At 39.0% G+C, this 13,624-nt stretch overlaps 1 protein-coding gene across 6 annotated transcripts; it reads right to left on the bottom strand.

Moving 5' to 3' along the window:
* Nucleotides 1-251: 251 nt before the first annotated feature.
* LOC141770528 (porphobilinogen deaminase-like) lies at nucleotides 252-13,358 on the bottom strand. 6 transcript variants are annotated; one of them, XR_012594584.1, is made up of 14 exons: nucleotides 13,167-13,358; nucleotides 9,248-9,301; nucleotides 8,743-8,815; nucleotides 8,368-8,417; nucleotides 7,935-7,990; nucleotides 7,145-7,222; nucleotides 6,254-6,331; nucleotides 6,090-6,165; nucleotides 5,815-5,928; nucleotides 5,557-5,715; nucleotides 5,396-5,449; nucleotides 4,454-4,540; nucleotides 1,582-4,274; nucleotides 252-1,543 (listed from the first exon to the last, which is right to left on the bottom strand). XR_012594584.1 is itself a non-coding variant. In XM_074640149.1 (13 exons), the coding sequence occupies exons 1-13, from the start codon at nucleotides 13,188-13,190 to the stop codon at nucleotides 4,101-4,103; spliced, it is 1,077 nt and encodes a 358-aa protein (XP_074496250.1). In that variant the 5' UTR covers nucleotides 13,191-13,358; the 3' UTR covers nucleotides 252-4,100. The 6 variants fall into 6 exon arrangements, 2 of the variants coding, with proteins under 2 accessions (XP_074496250.1, XP_074496249.1); XR_012594583.1 differs by having other exon boundaries at nucleotides 1,590-4,274; XR_012594582.1 differs by lacking the exon at nucleotides 13,167-13,358 and adding an exon at nucleotides 9,444-9,602.
* Between the last annotated feature and the right edge of the window lie 266 nt (nucleotides 13,359-13,624).

Below are 13,624 nucleotides of genomic sequence, written 5' to 3'. Positions count from 1 at the left end.
ACATATATTTTCACTCGCACAAGAATATATGTATGTGTATGTGTGAGAAGGATATATGTATGTGTGAGAAGAATATACGCATTTGTGAGAAGAATATAAGCATGTGGTGAGAGTAAAGAATACATGTGTCAGTGTAAATATGTGTATGTGAGAGTGAAAATATATGTATGTGTTGAAAAGTGAAGTATATATGTATGTGAAAGGAGAATGCATGTGTGTGTGAGTGCAAGAATGAATTATGTCTTGTATGGCCCCTCATAATTTATTACCTCAGTAAACATTGTAAACATGAGTTTATGGTCTCAATCACTAGTTTCAAGTCTTCTTCAATACAGCATGATGTTCATTTAGTAAATGATGGTCCCATTTAGAGTCAAATAGACCATAAAGCAGGGGATGTATATAAACTGAGTTGACAATACTGCCTGACATCAGGCAAAGGTTCCAGGTCACTCATCTGTAGGATGATTCCTCTGTGGAGAGAGCAGCTGGAGCTTCTTGTTCCAGCAGTCACTGAGGAAACCGCCCACCAGCCAGAGCACAGCCAATAGGAACGCTCTCTCTCTCTCTGAAACGACCTGTGATTGGTCAAAGTCTTCCATCACTGGCTAGATTTTCTAAAGCCTGAAAACAGAGCCATGAGGAGGTGCAGAAGTCTAGTTTTCTCTCAGAACACTTGTATTACAATATGCTGAAAGGTTATTGTGGACTTTTTACCCAATGAAGCCAAAACTATTCTGCCTACTGCCACTTTAATAACAGGACAACAAACGGTACAGGTATAACACACACACAGCTTTATTGACATTTGTTTCATTTGACATGATGACAAGTGGCGAAACAAAGACACTTGAGAATACCATGTGGATATTTAGTCAGTAACGGATTGATGCAAACATGAGTACTGTGATGAAGAACCTAAATACCGAAACATTCTATGTTAACTCATGCAGAAATTAAAGCTGAAAAACAAATATGATAAGATAACATTGCCTCACATTGTCTCAGGAGGTTTAAATTAAGTATAATATACAATAAAGACCTATAAAATAAAAGAAATACAATATGGCATCACACTAACTGTACAGTGGGTACACTGATGCAGAAGGAAATAAAAACAGGCATTGCTCTATGTAAGGCAGATATGAAGAAATGATACATTTACGGAGATGGCACTAAGACAAAAATATGCCATTCAAGACTTATTTCGTTAAGCAAGGCATTAAGGTCGACAGGTCAAAATGTATTGCTTTTGGAAGCACTTCAGTGTTGATACATGGAGTACAGCATATTGCATGACATTACAGGAGATAGATATTTTTCATTCAATTTTTGTTAATTTTATGTAAGCTATGGATGAACTACACAGACGTGCATAGCATCCACCAAAGTATATGTTTTCGTAATTATGACTTCTGCATCTTAATTATGAAATAGCATCTCATAATTTGGACATCCATGTGTAAAGATTATGGAACAAAAAGTACTCCATAATTATGAGTCTATCTAATAATTATGAGTCTTTCTCATAATTACAAGAAAACTATACCATAATTACAAAGATCCATATCTCCTAATTACAAGAAAACTATGTCATAATTATGAGATAACTTTCTAATTTTTGTTTTGTTTGTTGAATGGTGCTTTAGTAGAACTACACCACAACATACAAGTACCATCTGCATGAATGAGACCATAATGGCCATTTAATCAGTCAGTGTAATGAGTGTGGCGATACAGCTGTAAAACCCTGTTATGTTTTTTTAGATATACTCTGTGATAGTTTCAGTTAAATAAGGTTTTGTTTGGCTACTTTACATCTCGAACACAACAGCAATTCAACCTATAGCCAGTTCATGAAAGCCAGTGAGTAAGTTCGCTGCTGTGCCCTTTACCTTTTAAACAGTCGACCGTACCACTGTATGTATATCCACAACTGTAGCATTTACACTGTATTTAAAAATCATGAGCTCACGGTTGATGCTTAACGTGGTGCTGCAAGCCACACAAACTGTTGGCGCAGTTCACATTTAAAATCTGAGCAGAAAACTGAAAACAGTTGCAGGGATTGCTCCGGTGTTAAAGTGATAATTTGGGTGTTTTGAAGTGGGGTTGTATGAGGTTCTTATCCATAGTCAGTGTATTACCTACAATAGATGACGGAAGAGTAGGGTACCAGCACGGGAGCAAAGCAATGTACTGCTGTGGACGGGGGGCGGGGGGCAGCAGCAAAATGTATTTTAGTTTTAAGTGTACACTATATTTAGAATATTTTCACCGCTTCACCTTCCCGTCAGACAGCACTTTTGCGACGGGGAACTGAAGACATTGTATCCATCTGTGGTGTTTTCAAGGCCTACCAGACTCCATTGACAAAAACAATAATTTTACCGCTGCTTCGATCGATTAGTTTGTTTGTGTTATTGTGTGACTTTGGTGAATCCAAACTAAAACCTTTAAAACACCAAACTCACACAATAACTAGGGCTGTCAAAGTTAACGCGATAACGCGTTAACGCAAATTCATTTTAACGCCACTAATTTCTTTAACGCATTAATGCGATGATTTTTAATTAACCTCTTAAAAATCCAATGGGTCTTTCAGAGGTTTTAGCGGGCTCAGTTTTAAAGCTAGAGTGAAGGTACTGGCACCATATGAAACTAGATGTTGATAAGAGTATTAAATACTAAAATCTCCCTTTAAGGTTATATTTTGAACAGATAAAAAAATGTGCGATTAATCGCGATTAACTATGGACAATCATGCGATTAATTGCGATTAAATATTTGAATCGATTGACAGCCTTAGTGTTCTGCGAGGTAAAATTACTGTTTTTGTTAAAGGAGTCTGGTGGCTTTGAACCTGTGCTGGTACTCCTGTATGTTTCTCCAAACTGGGGGCGTGCCGACCGTCATCTACTGTAGGTAATACACGGACTATGGATAAATACCTCATACTACCCTACTTCAAAACATCCCCTTAAACAAGTAATTTCCAGTCATGTAGGTTCAGTACAGAGCAGCTGTACAAGCTTAGCATCACTAGCTGTGCCACAGGTGGGGTAAAACAAAGCACTCCCTCTAGCTTAACATCATGTATATCAAATATATTCTCTCTCTGTAAAATAGGTAGCTAGCATACTCTTAAAAGCAGTGACCCTCCTCAGCTGTGCAAATGTTGCATTCAACATGAGCCGAATGAAGAAGTGAAGCTGTGTAGGAAGGGTACTTTTTCTTTTCAGGAGGCCAAAATGATAAAACACCACCTCAATATGAGACCTACACTTGGTTACTTCCATTGATAAAGGTCTGATCAAGTACTTGCTAGCTCCAGAAAGAACGTCATTGTCTACTCATGGCCATAGATAGAGCTGATGACTGAATTCACATTTATATTTACATTTCTCAAATTTCACACCTAGACGAGGCCCATTCGAAGCTGCAGCGTTAAACGCTCCGAACCACAAAATGTGCACACGCGCTCGGAAACTCATCTTTGGTACCATCGAAATCAGCCTTTCCCAATGAGAATGCAGCTAGGAGCTGAGAGAGGGGAACTCTGGGTTAACTTCCCCTGCTTGTGGGGGAACAATGATGGATGCTGATGAAACATCACTGGTTATGGGGGAACATGTATGAGAATGCTTAATATTAGTGGCATCCCATTTAATATACTGATACTATAAAAGGGTTTCACGATGAGGATATCAGCCAGTGATGGTACTGTAAGTGCTGAAGACAATGTTTGAAGGCTGTTTTGTGTTTCTCACTGATAACCCCAGTAAGGCGGTTTCTACATGGCTCAGGAGCTGGTTCCATGAGGTGCTGGACAGGCTGGAACCAAGAACAAGAGTGCTTACAGACTCTGAACAAGTTGATAATGACAGCAGCATTGTACCACACTGAGCACAACTTTGGTCCAAGTAGTGTTTAAAATCCTTGACTGAGCTCACTCGGTGCACCACAAAAGTCACCATTCGTCAAAATATGTAACATAAAAAAGGAATTCAAGTTTTTACTTGACACAAGGCTGTGACTGACAGCACTCGAGGACCAGGCGGTCAGCTCCGGAGCCCCGCCCCCCTCAGCCGGCAGCAGGATTATCTGGCGTCGTTGAGCTGCCTGGCCACCGTCAGGATCTCCTTGGCTCCTTTGCTCAGCAGTAAGTTGGCCAGGTCAAGCCCCAGTCGCTCAGCCCCGTCCTGGGCTTCGCCCGAGATCTTGCTGGCTGTGACTCCCACTCGCTGGACCCTCTCGTCCACCTCCTCTGTGCTCTGTAACAAAAGAACTCACATTATCAATATGAAGTTTGGGTATGTGATATGATGGCTGTCACACAAATAAAAAAAAAACTTCACATTTACATGTTCCATCCAGTCTCTTGTGAGGTCGAGACTCTAAGTCTAGGCAATGGTCATCAATGTGACCAGTACACTGTATACTCAGCTGTTACCTTGTCATCAGCAGCAATGCTAGTCTGCATGGTTTCCTTCAGACTGTCTGATCCGTCCAGGCTGTAAACTGCCCCCGTCAGGTAGAGCTGGAAAAACATCAAACAGTTCAACCTTCAACATCAGCCAACAACATTATTTTGTGGGGTCACAGGTTACGTTCAGTGGGCAAATCCGGGTTTTGAAAAGTGAAGCCAATGCGGAAGTGCCTTAAACTTGCATTCTTTCTCACAGCCAGCAGGGGGCGACTCCTCTGGTTGCAAAAAGAAGTCTGATTGTATAGAAGTCTATGAGAAAATGAGCCTAATTCTCACTTGAAAAACCGTAAACATGAGTTTATGGTCTCAATCGCTAATTTCAAGTCTTCTTCAATACAGCATGATGTTCATTTAGTAAATGATGGTCCCATTTAGAGTCAAATAAACGAGTGTGGCTACCTTAAGATACCGTTTTGGTCGCCTAGAAACGTGTTTGTTCAGTGTTCGGTGGTACGTAGCTCCACCCTCTAGTGTCACTTCTGGTTGCAAAAAAACAAGATGGGCTGTCTAGAAGGTAACCCATAAATTGTGAAATCTGATCTGAGAGCTGCAAAAACTCTTGCGAGACTCGCTGCCCGTCGACCTATCCTAACCTTAACCATTCAAGATCAATGTCTAACCTTAACCATGTCACGAGAGTCTCCCCAACTTGCGGATTCCCTTCTAGATGCCACCATCCAAGAAGGCGACGGCCAAAATGCCAAACTCAAGGCTTCAAAACCGTAATCCACAAACCAACGGGTGACATCCCGGTGACTACGTTCACTTCTCATATACAGTCGGTGGTGAGAACAGAAAGCTCGACAGGCGTAGCAGCAGGGGGGGGCGGGGCTTAGCGAATGGTCAATTGTATGCATGCAAAATGTCTTGTGAGTGTGGGTGTCTTCCTCTACCTAGAAATCTTACCTGGGAGTCCTTCACTTCAGTGTTTACAGCCACCGGAACACTGCAGCCACCCTCCTACAAAATGACAGTTCAATTGAATACACAGGGATTCCCACATTCATACAATGTGAAAATGAGTCAAAGAATGTGTGTACGTGCATGTGTGTGTGTGTGTAGTGTACCAGTTGTCTGAGGAAAGCTCTCTCAGCTATGCAGCGCAGCACAGTGTCCGGGTCATGGAGGACAGACACCATCTCCAGGATGTCTGTATCTTTGGCCCGAACCTCCACTGCCAGAGCGCCCTGTCCAACAGCGTACATGCAGTCTTCAGGCCCCAGGATCTACCGGAGAAAACAATCGGACAGTTTGACTGTTAGATGACAAATGACGACCCCGAGAGACTTCACACAGGAAGGACTCGAGATGACCATGTAGTGTACCTGGCTGATCCGGTTGTCCCAGCCCATTCTCTTGAGGCCGGCAGCAGCCAGGATGATGGCAGCAAAGTCGTCCTTCTCATCCAGCTTCTTGAGACGCGTGTTCAGGTTCCCACGCTAGAGAGACCACAGCTAAGGAAAAACACTTCAGAGACAGATGTCCATTCTGGCTTGCTAGCACCCTTCTTAAACATGAAAATGAACAGATTGTTGTTGCAGTAAAATCAAACTAATTCCCATCATGTTCTGACTGACGACAATGCTTCCTGAAAGGATACAATATCTTTGAACTTCAGGTGGGGGAACCTCTTCGTCAGCTGAGCGGCGCGGCGCAGTGAACTGGTGCCGATCACACTACACAAACGCACAGGATGAAGTCAAGTCATCCATAGTTTTGAAAAAGTATAAGTGAAAAAAACAAACACAACTAGTTGGACTGTACCTGTTTTCTGGCAGAGTCTCAAGAGCTTTTCCTGCGTGTTTAGGGTGTAAAACCACTGCATCATGGGGGTTTTCTCTCCTAAAAGCAGTAGGAAGGAAAGGACAGGGAGTGGTTACAGCTGGTCAAATGACAAACAACAAATCCTAAAATTATCCGCAGAATGGACAATAAGTAATATTTGATTCGTACTGAGACCAATAGGAACTGTTCCATAATAAAGGCAGAGCTGATCTCCTACACACAGCCCCACTATCTTTGACACAAGTCATCCACACTTGTCTGTCCCCCAAATACTACCCACCAACAGCTACTTAACAATAAAGGAAAAAAAAGCTACATCAAATTATAAAAAGTCACTATACCTATATACGAGGGCTGTCAGTCGATTAAAATATTTAATCGAGATTAATTGCACATTTTTTCTTTGTTCAAAATGTACCTTAAAAGGCAGATTTGTCGCGTATTTAATACTCTTATCAACATGGGAGTTGGAAAATATGCTTGCTTTATGCAAATGTATGTATATATTTGTTATTGGAAATCAATTAACAACACAAAACAATGACAAATATTGTCCAGAAACCCTCACAGGTACTGCATTTAGCATAAAACATACAGAGTATGCTCAAATCATAACATGGAAAACTGCAGCCCAAGTTTTTCCTTGCCAAAATTTTGCGCAGGTTTAGAGCATTAGTTAGCCTCCTTCGCGACAAGCTAGTATGACATGGATGGTACCAATGGATTCCTTAGGTTTTCTAGTTTCATATGATGCCAGTATCTTCACTCTAGCGATAACGCTAGACATGTTGACAGCCCTACTGTAAACTATAACATGATACAGTGAGTTTATGCAGACATACTGCACAGTTCTGGTGAGAGTGCACCTACTTCAGCACAGCCCCGATGGTGAATCCTGAAGGCAGAGTGGTGGGAAGGTCTTTGAGTGAGTGAACAACCAGGTCGACCCTGAGGGACACAGAGGAACAGTCACATATATACATTACAGTACATGCTCCATTTATGTCCCGTACTATAATACAGCCATTCAGTGCTGTGTATGTTTTACATCGTCAGGGCAACCACAGAACAGAGCCACCTGCTACATCTGAGGCCGCGGAGGAAATCAAAGGGTCTCCCTCTGCATACAGCGGAGGCTCTTATGGATTTTTGAGAGTATGATGTGAATAAATGAAACGGACTAGGATGAGGTGATAACTGCATTTCATTCAAAGAGATTTTACTGTCCTAAAAAAGCATTAACCCTTTGTGCCTCACTTTAAAAAAGTTTATTTTCCACTTTCACTGAGTTAAATCTTTTAAACAACATCAGTCCTGATCATAAGTACCAAATATTCAGAAATGTAATCATTTAAATGCCAGTTTGTTTACATAAAGTTGTGAAAAAAACACAACAAAATAATTATTTTCTGTATACTAAATGCAAGAGAGATTTTTTTTATTCAAACTTAAAACGCCAAAATGTCCCTAGTGATGCTAAAGGGTTAAATTCATACGTGAGCATTGACACACAGTATTTGTGAATGACAGCTACGACTACGATGCTTAAGTCTTTACAAGTGAAGCCCTGTCAGTGAAGCCCTAACGCTTGGTGTCCATTGATGAACAATGGTGTGGAGCCCGTGTGGTGTCAGCCACAGATGACAGCGCTAACACTCACTCGTTTTTCTCCAGAGCATTCTCCAACTCTTTGGTGAACAAACTCTTCTCTCCGATCTGCATTCAAAAGAAAGAAAACAAACAAACAAACAAACAGTGATTCTCTGTTACACTTTACATTTATCTGTTCCATTGAATATAAGACATTTACAGGTAGCAAATCCACATTGTACCTCCTTATGTATCTTCCATTTGAATGTATTGTACGTCATCAAGCAGTAAATCTATTGTTACAAGTCTGCAATGTACTGTAGGCAATTTAAATACTGACTGCTACAAGTCCTCACCATGCATGTCTGGTAGGATTATTTGAATAATTACCCAATTATAAATTGTCTACCTAGCAGATGTTGGTAGAGGTCAACATGATTGTTTATAATGTATGTGGAATGTACAGTATAATGTTGATTTGTGGCAATCATGACAAGCCTCACCTTTGATAAAGCTACATCAAGGATTTTGTCTCCTATCGTTGACATGCTGACTGAAAGAGAGAGAATACAAAGATTTAATGATGTGATTAAACAGTAACAACTAGTAAAAACACTAATGATGTAGTCTACAGGTCTGCAACAACTTTTTGGGGTATTTGGAATTATGTGAGGTCAGCAACTGCTATGAACCAATAGGATTAATAAAGGTGTACCTAGTCCCACCCTAACAGGTGCAACAAAACTAACAGGAGGGTCAGGTAGATGTAAATCTAACGATATCAGTGTTCTACCTGTGCGGACCTCGGGTGGATTTTACAGCATTATTTGACTCAATAATGAATCCTAATAATTAATTCATAATGGAATGATCCTCACCTATTTCCAAGCGGATGTCGGGGTTCAGTTTTTGCAACTTGTCCGCCACGCTGTCAGTCTGGATGCGCGCCAACTGGGACAGAAGAACAACACTTTAGCTGGATTGTACTGATAGTTGTTGTAAAAAAAAAAAAAAAAAAAAGTCAAACATTCATCCACAGAGCCAGTGACCCTCAAATCAATATGACAGACTGGAGGAGGAACGGTTATCTTAAAAAGACATTGTTGAGACGCAGCTACGTTATCTCTGCGAGGAGAGCTCCAGACATCTGGCTCTGCAGTATCTAAAGCTGCATGGTGCATCAGATAATTCACAATTTAACTGACACACTCTGCATGGCTTATGTTCACATTTAAATTAGAGCTAAATCAAAAGACAAAACTGGCAATGATGCAAAAGCCACACTCTGAAATATATATATATATATATATATATATATATATATATAAATATAAAAACAAGCACAACCAAAGTTAAGCTCATAATTTAATTAATGTACCGTACCTGGCTCTTGCGGGTTCCAATCCGGATGACCCGACTAACCTTGCCGTTCCCATCCTGCCGGGACAAAAAGAGAAATCAGCCAACTCACTTTCTGCCAACTCCCTTCGAGACATTCCTACAGATGTCCTTCAATCACACATCAACACATGAACAACCACCTCGATAACTAGCTCATAAATATGCTGAGCCATTTTACCCTGATGTACTTGTAAGGTCCTTGCTCCATGACTCTGAGTGTCGGCGCTGAGCGTGTGCACTGTGGAGGCTATTGTGTGCGCTGTGTGGCCGGGGATGCCTGCTCCTGCGTCTTGGTAAGGAGGCTGTGCTGAGGTCATATAGCCTCTAGATACTGAACAGTGGTCTTTTTACCGGACACCTCCCCCCCCCCGCCCCGCCTCCTCCTTCAGGACCTCCACCCCAAGATATCTCTGGCTCCAAAAGATAAGTGTGCCAATTCATTGAGTCCGTTATAAAAGGCAGGGAGGGGCAGCTCAGTAGGGTCCTGTGTATGAGGTGTGGTCACAGAGGTTGGTGATACATAGATCTGTCTGTGGCTTCAAACTTTCCTCCTCTGAAACACTTTATTTGTGAATGATGAGCTGGCTGTCAAAGACAGAACAATAGATGGAAAATGAACATTTAAAGTATATTTGTCACTGCTCTTTCTTTGATGGAAATATATAAAAAATACATTAAAGAACACATTTAACTGCTAAATCCTAAAAAGAAAAAAAAAGGCATTTTTAATGTGTCATCCAGTGTCATTGGACACTTTTATTTTATTGGCCATGCCTGGTAAGAGTGGCTGGAGGCTTGTGGTTGGCTGATGGTGACACGTTTTAATGAAATAGAAGTGTCACAGAGAAAAATACCAATATGAAATAATAGATTTTTGCTTTATTAATGAAATACGAACCCCAGTTAAACCATTTTACAATGAACATTAATACATTTAATAATACATTTATTTAATAATAGTACATTACATTATAATAATAGTACATTTAATAATAATTAATTGAGTTTAAATAGTTTTATTAAATTATTTCACAATTTTATTCACAATATTTTTTGTATGTATTATATATGTGAATATATCTTCTTTTTTTTAAAGCATTGGCCACTCTGGAGTTCCATAGATAATGTTATTAAGTCAAAATGTGAATTTTTAGCAACCTGTTCTCTTTCTTATGTCTGTCTGAAAACTGCATTAAAATATATATCAATTTAATGTTTCTTTGCTAGCGGTCAGATTATTTCATCATGAAAAAGACTAAGAACATTTATACTGTACTAAAGTACACATTTGAAGTATCTGTACTTTACTTGAGTATTGCCAATTTATGACTTTATACTTCCACTCCACCATGTTTCAGAGGGAAATATTACTTTTTTACTGCACTACGTTTGTTTGACAGCTGTAGCAAATAGTTACTTTGCAAATATTAACTTACATACAAAACATTACTAAAATATGACGCGTTGTAAAATATTAAACTACCCAACTAGGCTATATATAACATTTGAGATTAAAGGACTAGTTTTTAGTAATTAATCAATTAGTTATAAGTCAATTATCAAAAAAATAATCAGCAACTCTTTGATAACCAATTTTTAGTTTTTCATGCAAAAATCAAACATTTGATGATTTCAGCTTCTCAAAGGTGAAGATTTGCTGCTTTTCTTGTGTTAAATGACAGCAGACTGAATCCTTTGGAGGTTTGGACTGTTGGTCGGACCAAGAACAATAAATTACTTGATCAAGATAAAAAAAAATCTGTATATTATTCATAATGAAAAATAACCATTAGTTGCAGCTCGATATAAAATAAGTTAAAAAAAATTAGCTGCACCTCAACAAACTACAAATATAATATTCTGCTTGAACATGAGCAGGTTATTAATAATCTTACTAGGTTCTCCTCTGTGTCTCAAATGTAAAACCGAAATAGGTACCTTAACCCATTGCCTTTGGTCGTGTCATAAATTACAGAAATACTGGTCTGAAATATTAATGTGAAATGGAAAAGATATTTGATAAGAATTTAGAAATGAATCCAATGTCTTTCATTTTAGGAATCCCAGGTACAAATATAACTACTGCAGCCAACAAAAGGTTATATAACATTCTTACATTTGCTGCTAGAAAAAAATATATTACTACAGTGGATTAGTGATAAGAAACCCTCTGTTCAAGGCTGGCGTAAAGTCATATTTGAGATGGTCTCTTTGGAATATCTCACAATATTCTACATGCCAAAGTAGATCAGTTCTACAATATTTGGCAGCCCTATCTGAATTATATCGGACCTGATCTCTCTTCCATTATCTCACAAGGAGTCTCTTGAATATGAACTCATATATCCTGGGACTTCCCTGCACTATGGACTATTTCCTGACTTCCTTCCTATATATATATTTTTTGATCTGAGCTGTACCAGTGTTTGTTTGTTGTTGTTGTTTTTTATTATTATTATTATTGTTGTGTTTGTGAAAATAAGAAAACCCAATAAACATATTATTAAAAAAATAAATAATAATAATCTTACTAGGCCTAATAATACTTTTATATTTACATGGCCATTTTTCTGCATTGAGTGGGCTACTTTTACTTTTGATAGTTGAAGTTACATTTTTCTGATTTAATGAATGTACTGATAAACAATGCAGGACTTTTACTTGTGATTGAGTATTTTCACAGTGTGGTATTGGCACTTTTACTTGAGTAAAGGATCTGGATACTTCCTCCACCACTGATCGTCAGTATAGTTGCTCTTCCATTCTACATGCATAAAGTAGAACAAAACAGCACTATGTAATAAAAAAATCATAACTTTTGTTCTGTTGTTTGTGTCGCATGTTCCAGATAATAATCATTAGTTGCAGATCAATACAAAATAAGTTTAAAATTAGCTACACCTTAACCAACTACAAAAATAAAATTCTCCTTGAACATCAATGCATGAGCAGGTTATTAATAATCTTACTAGGCCTAATAATACTTTTATATTTACATGGTCATTTTTCTGCATTGAGTAGGCTAAGTTAGATTTTTCTGATTTAATGAATATACTGATTATACAAAGCAGGACTTTTACTTGTAATGGATTATTATTTTTACAGTGTGGTATTGGCACTTTTACTTGAGTAAAGGATCTGGATACTTCCTCCATCACTGTAAGTATAGATGATCTATAGATGATCTAGTATCTTCCATTCTACATACATACAGTAGAACAAACAGCACTATCTAATAAAACATCATAACTTTTGTTCTGTAGTTTGTGTCGCATGTTTCAGATACTTTAATAAATACTACCAAAAACACACGTCATAGTGGGCGGGACCAGGACATGCTGTTTTTCGTAAAACTAGAATTAGGACATAAAAGTAGGTGAAATACAAAACGCTTCTGCTTGGTTTCTTCCAGGTTTCTTCGCCGATTGCTAATAAACCTTTGTGTCTTAAAAGTTAACCTCCATGACATGTTGTACATGTGTTATTAGCTAACATATGGTGTTGTATATGTTTAGCAGATGAACAGGGACACTGAGTTTTGATTGGGTGACGTTTCCTGCTTACGCAATGTTGACTAAAGATTCATAAAGTATATAGTTTCATAGTTAATTAACCTAGCAGGTCAACTATGTGGTCGAAACGCTTTAATTCCAACCCTTAAACGTGTTAATTTTATGTTACTAGCTCACATATGTCAACATTTTGACAGACCGCTCATCTTTTTTCTAATCGTCCAATAGGAGAGCTGAGCTCTGAGACAGACAGATGTATTAACCAATCACCAAGCTTCAAAATGACGCGTCATGCGGAAATGCTTCTCGGCTACATCCACAGCGAGCACTGAAGGTGCTTCATGCTGCTGCAAAACCAAACCACCGGGTCAATAAAGCTTAAAACCTACCGGAGAACTTGCTTCCCCCGACATGTTGGTGATCCGGTTCTCTCTACCGATGTGTAGAGAATCAACAGGGAGCTTTGCTTGACACAGAGACCATTAAAAAACACCGAAATCCTTGAGAGTAGTCCTGCTGCTCCTCTTACATAGCTGCTCTATGAATGAACGAGGAACCTGTGACGTCATTGGACCGGCTAGAGGTCGTTTCCTTGTTCCGTCTGCCAGCTTCCTCTTTGGGATAGTTTTGGTTTTTTTCGTTTTTTTATTGAAGAAATTTAATTTACAAACAATAAGGCATTGTAATCTAAACTCAATAATTCTAACATACAAGGCACAATTACATACAAGGCGCAATTTAAAGACCTGATTGCTTTTATACTGCTTTTACTCTGTTAATCGTCCTGTCATCCACTTTTTATTCTGCTGCACCATCGCACTTTGTTCACTGTGTTATGTTCTATGTT

Source organism: Sebastes fasciatus, chromosome 7 (assembly GCF_043250625.1).
Source record: "Sebastes fasciatus isolate fSebFas1 chromosome 7, fSebFas1.pri, whole genome shotgun sequence".
NCBI lineage: Eukaryota > Metazoa > Chordata > Actinopteri > Perciformes > Sebastidae > Sebastes > Sebastes fasciatus.
This window is presented reverse-complemented; position numbering and strand designations above follow the sequence as displayed.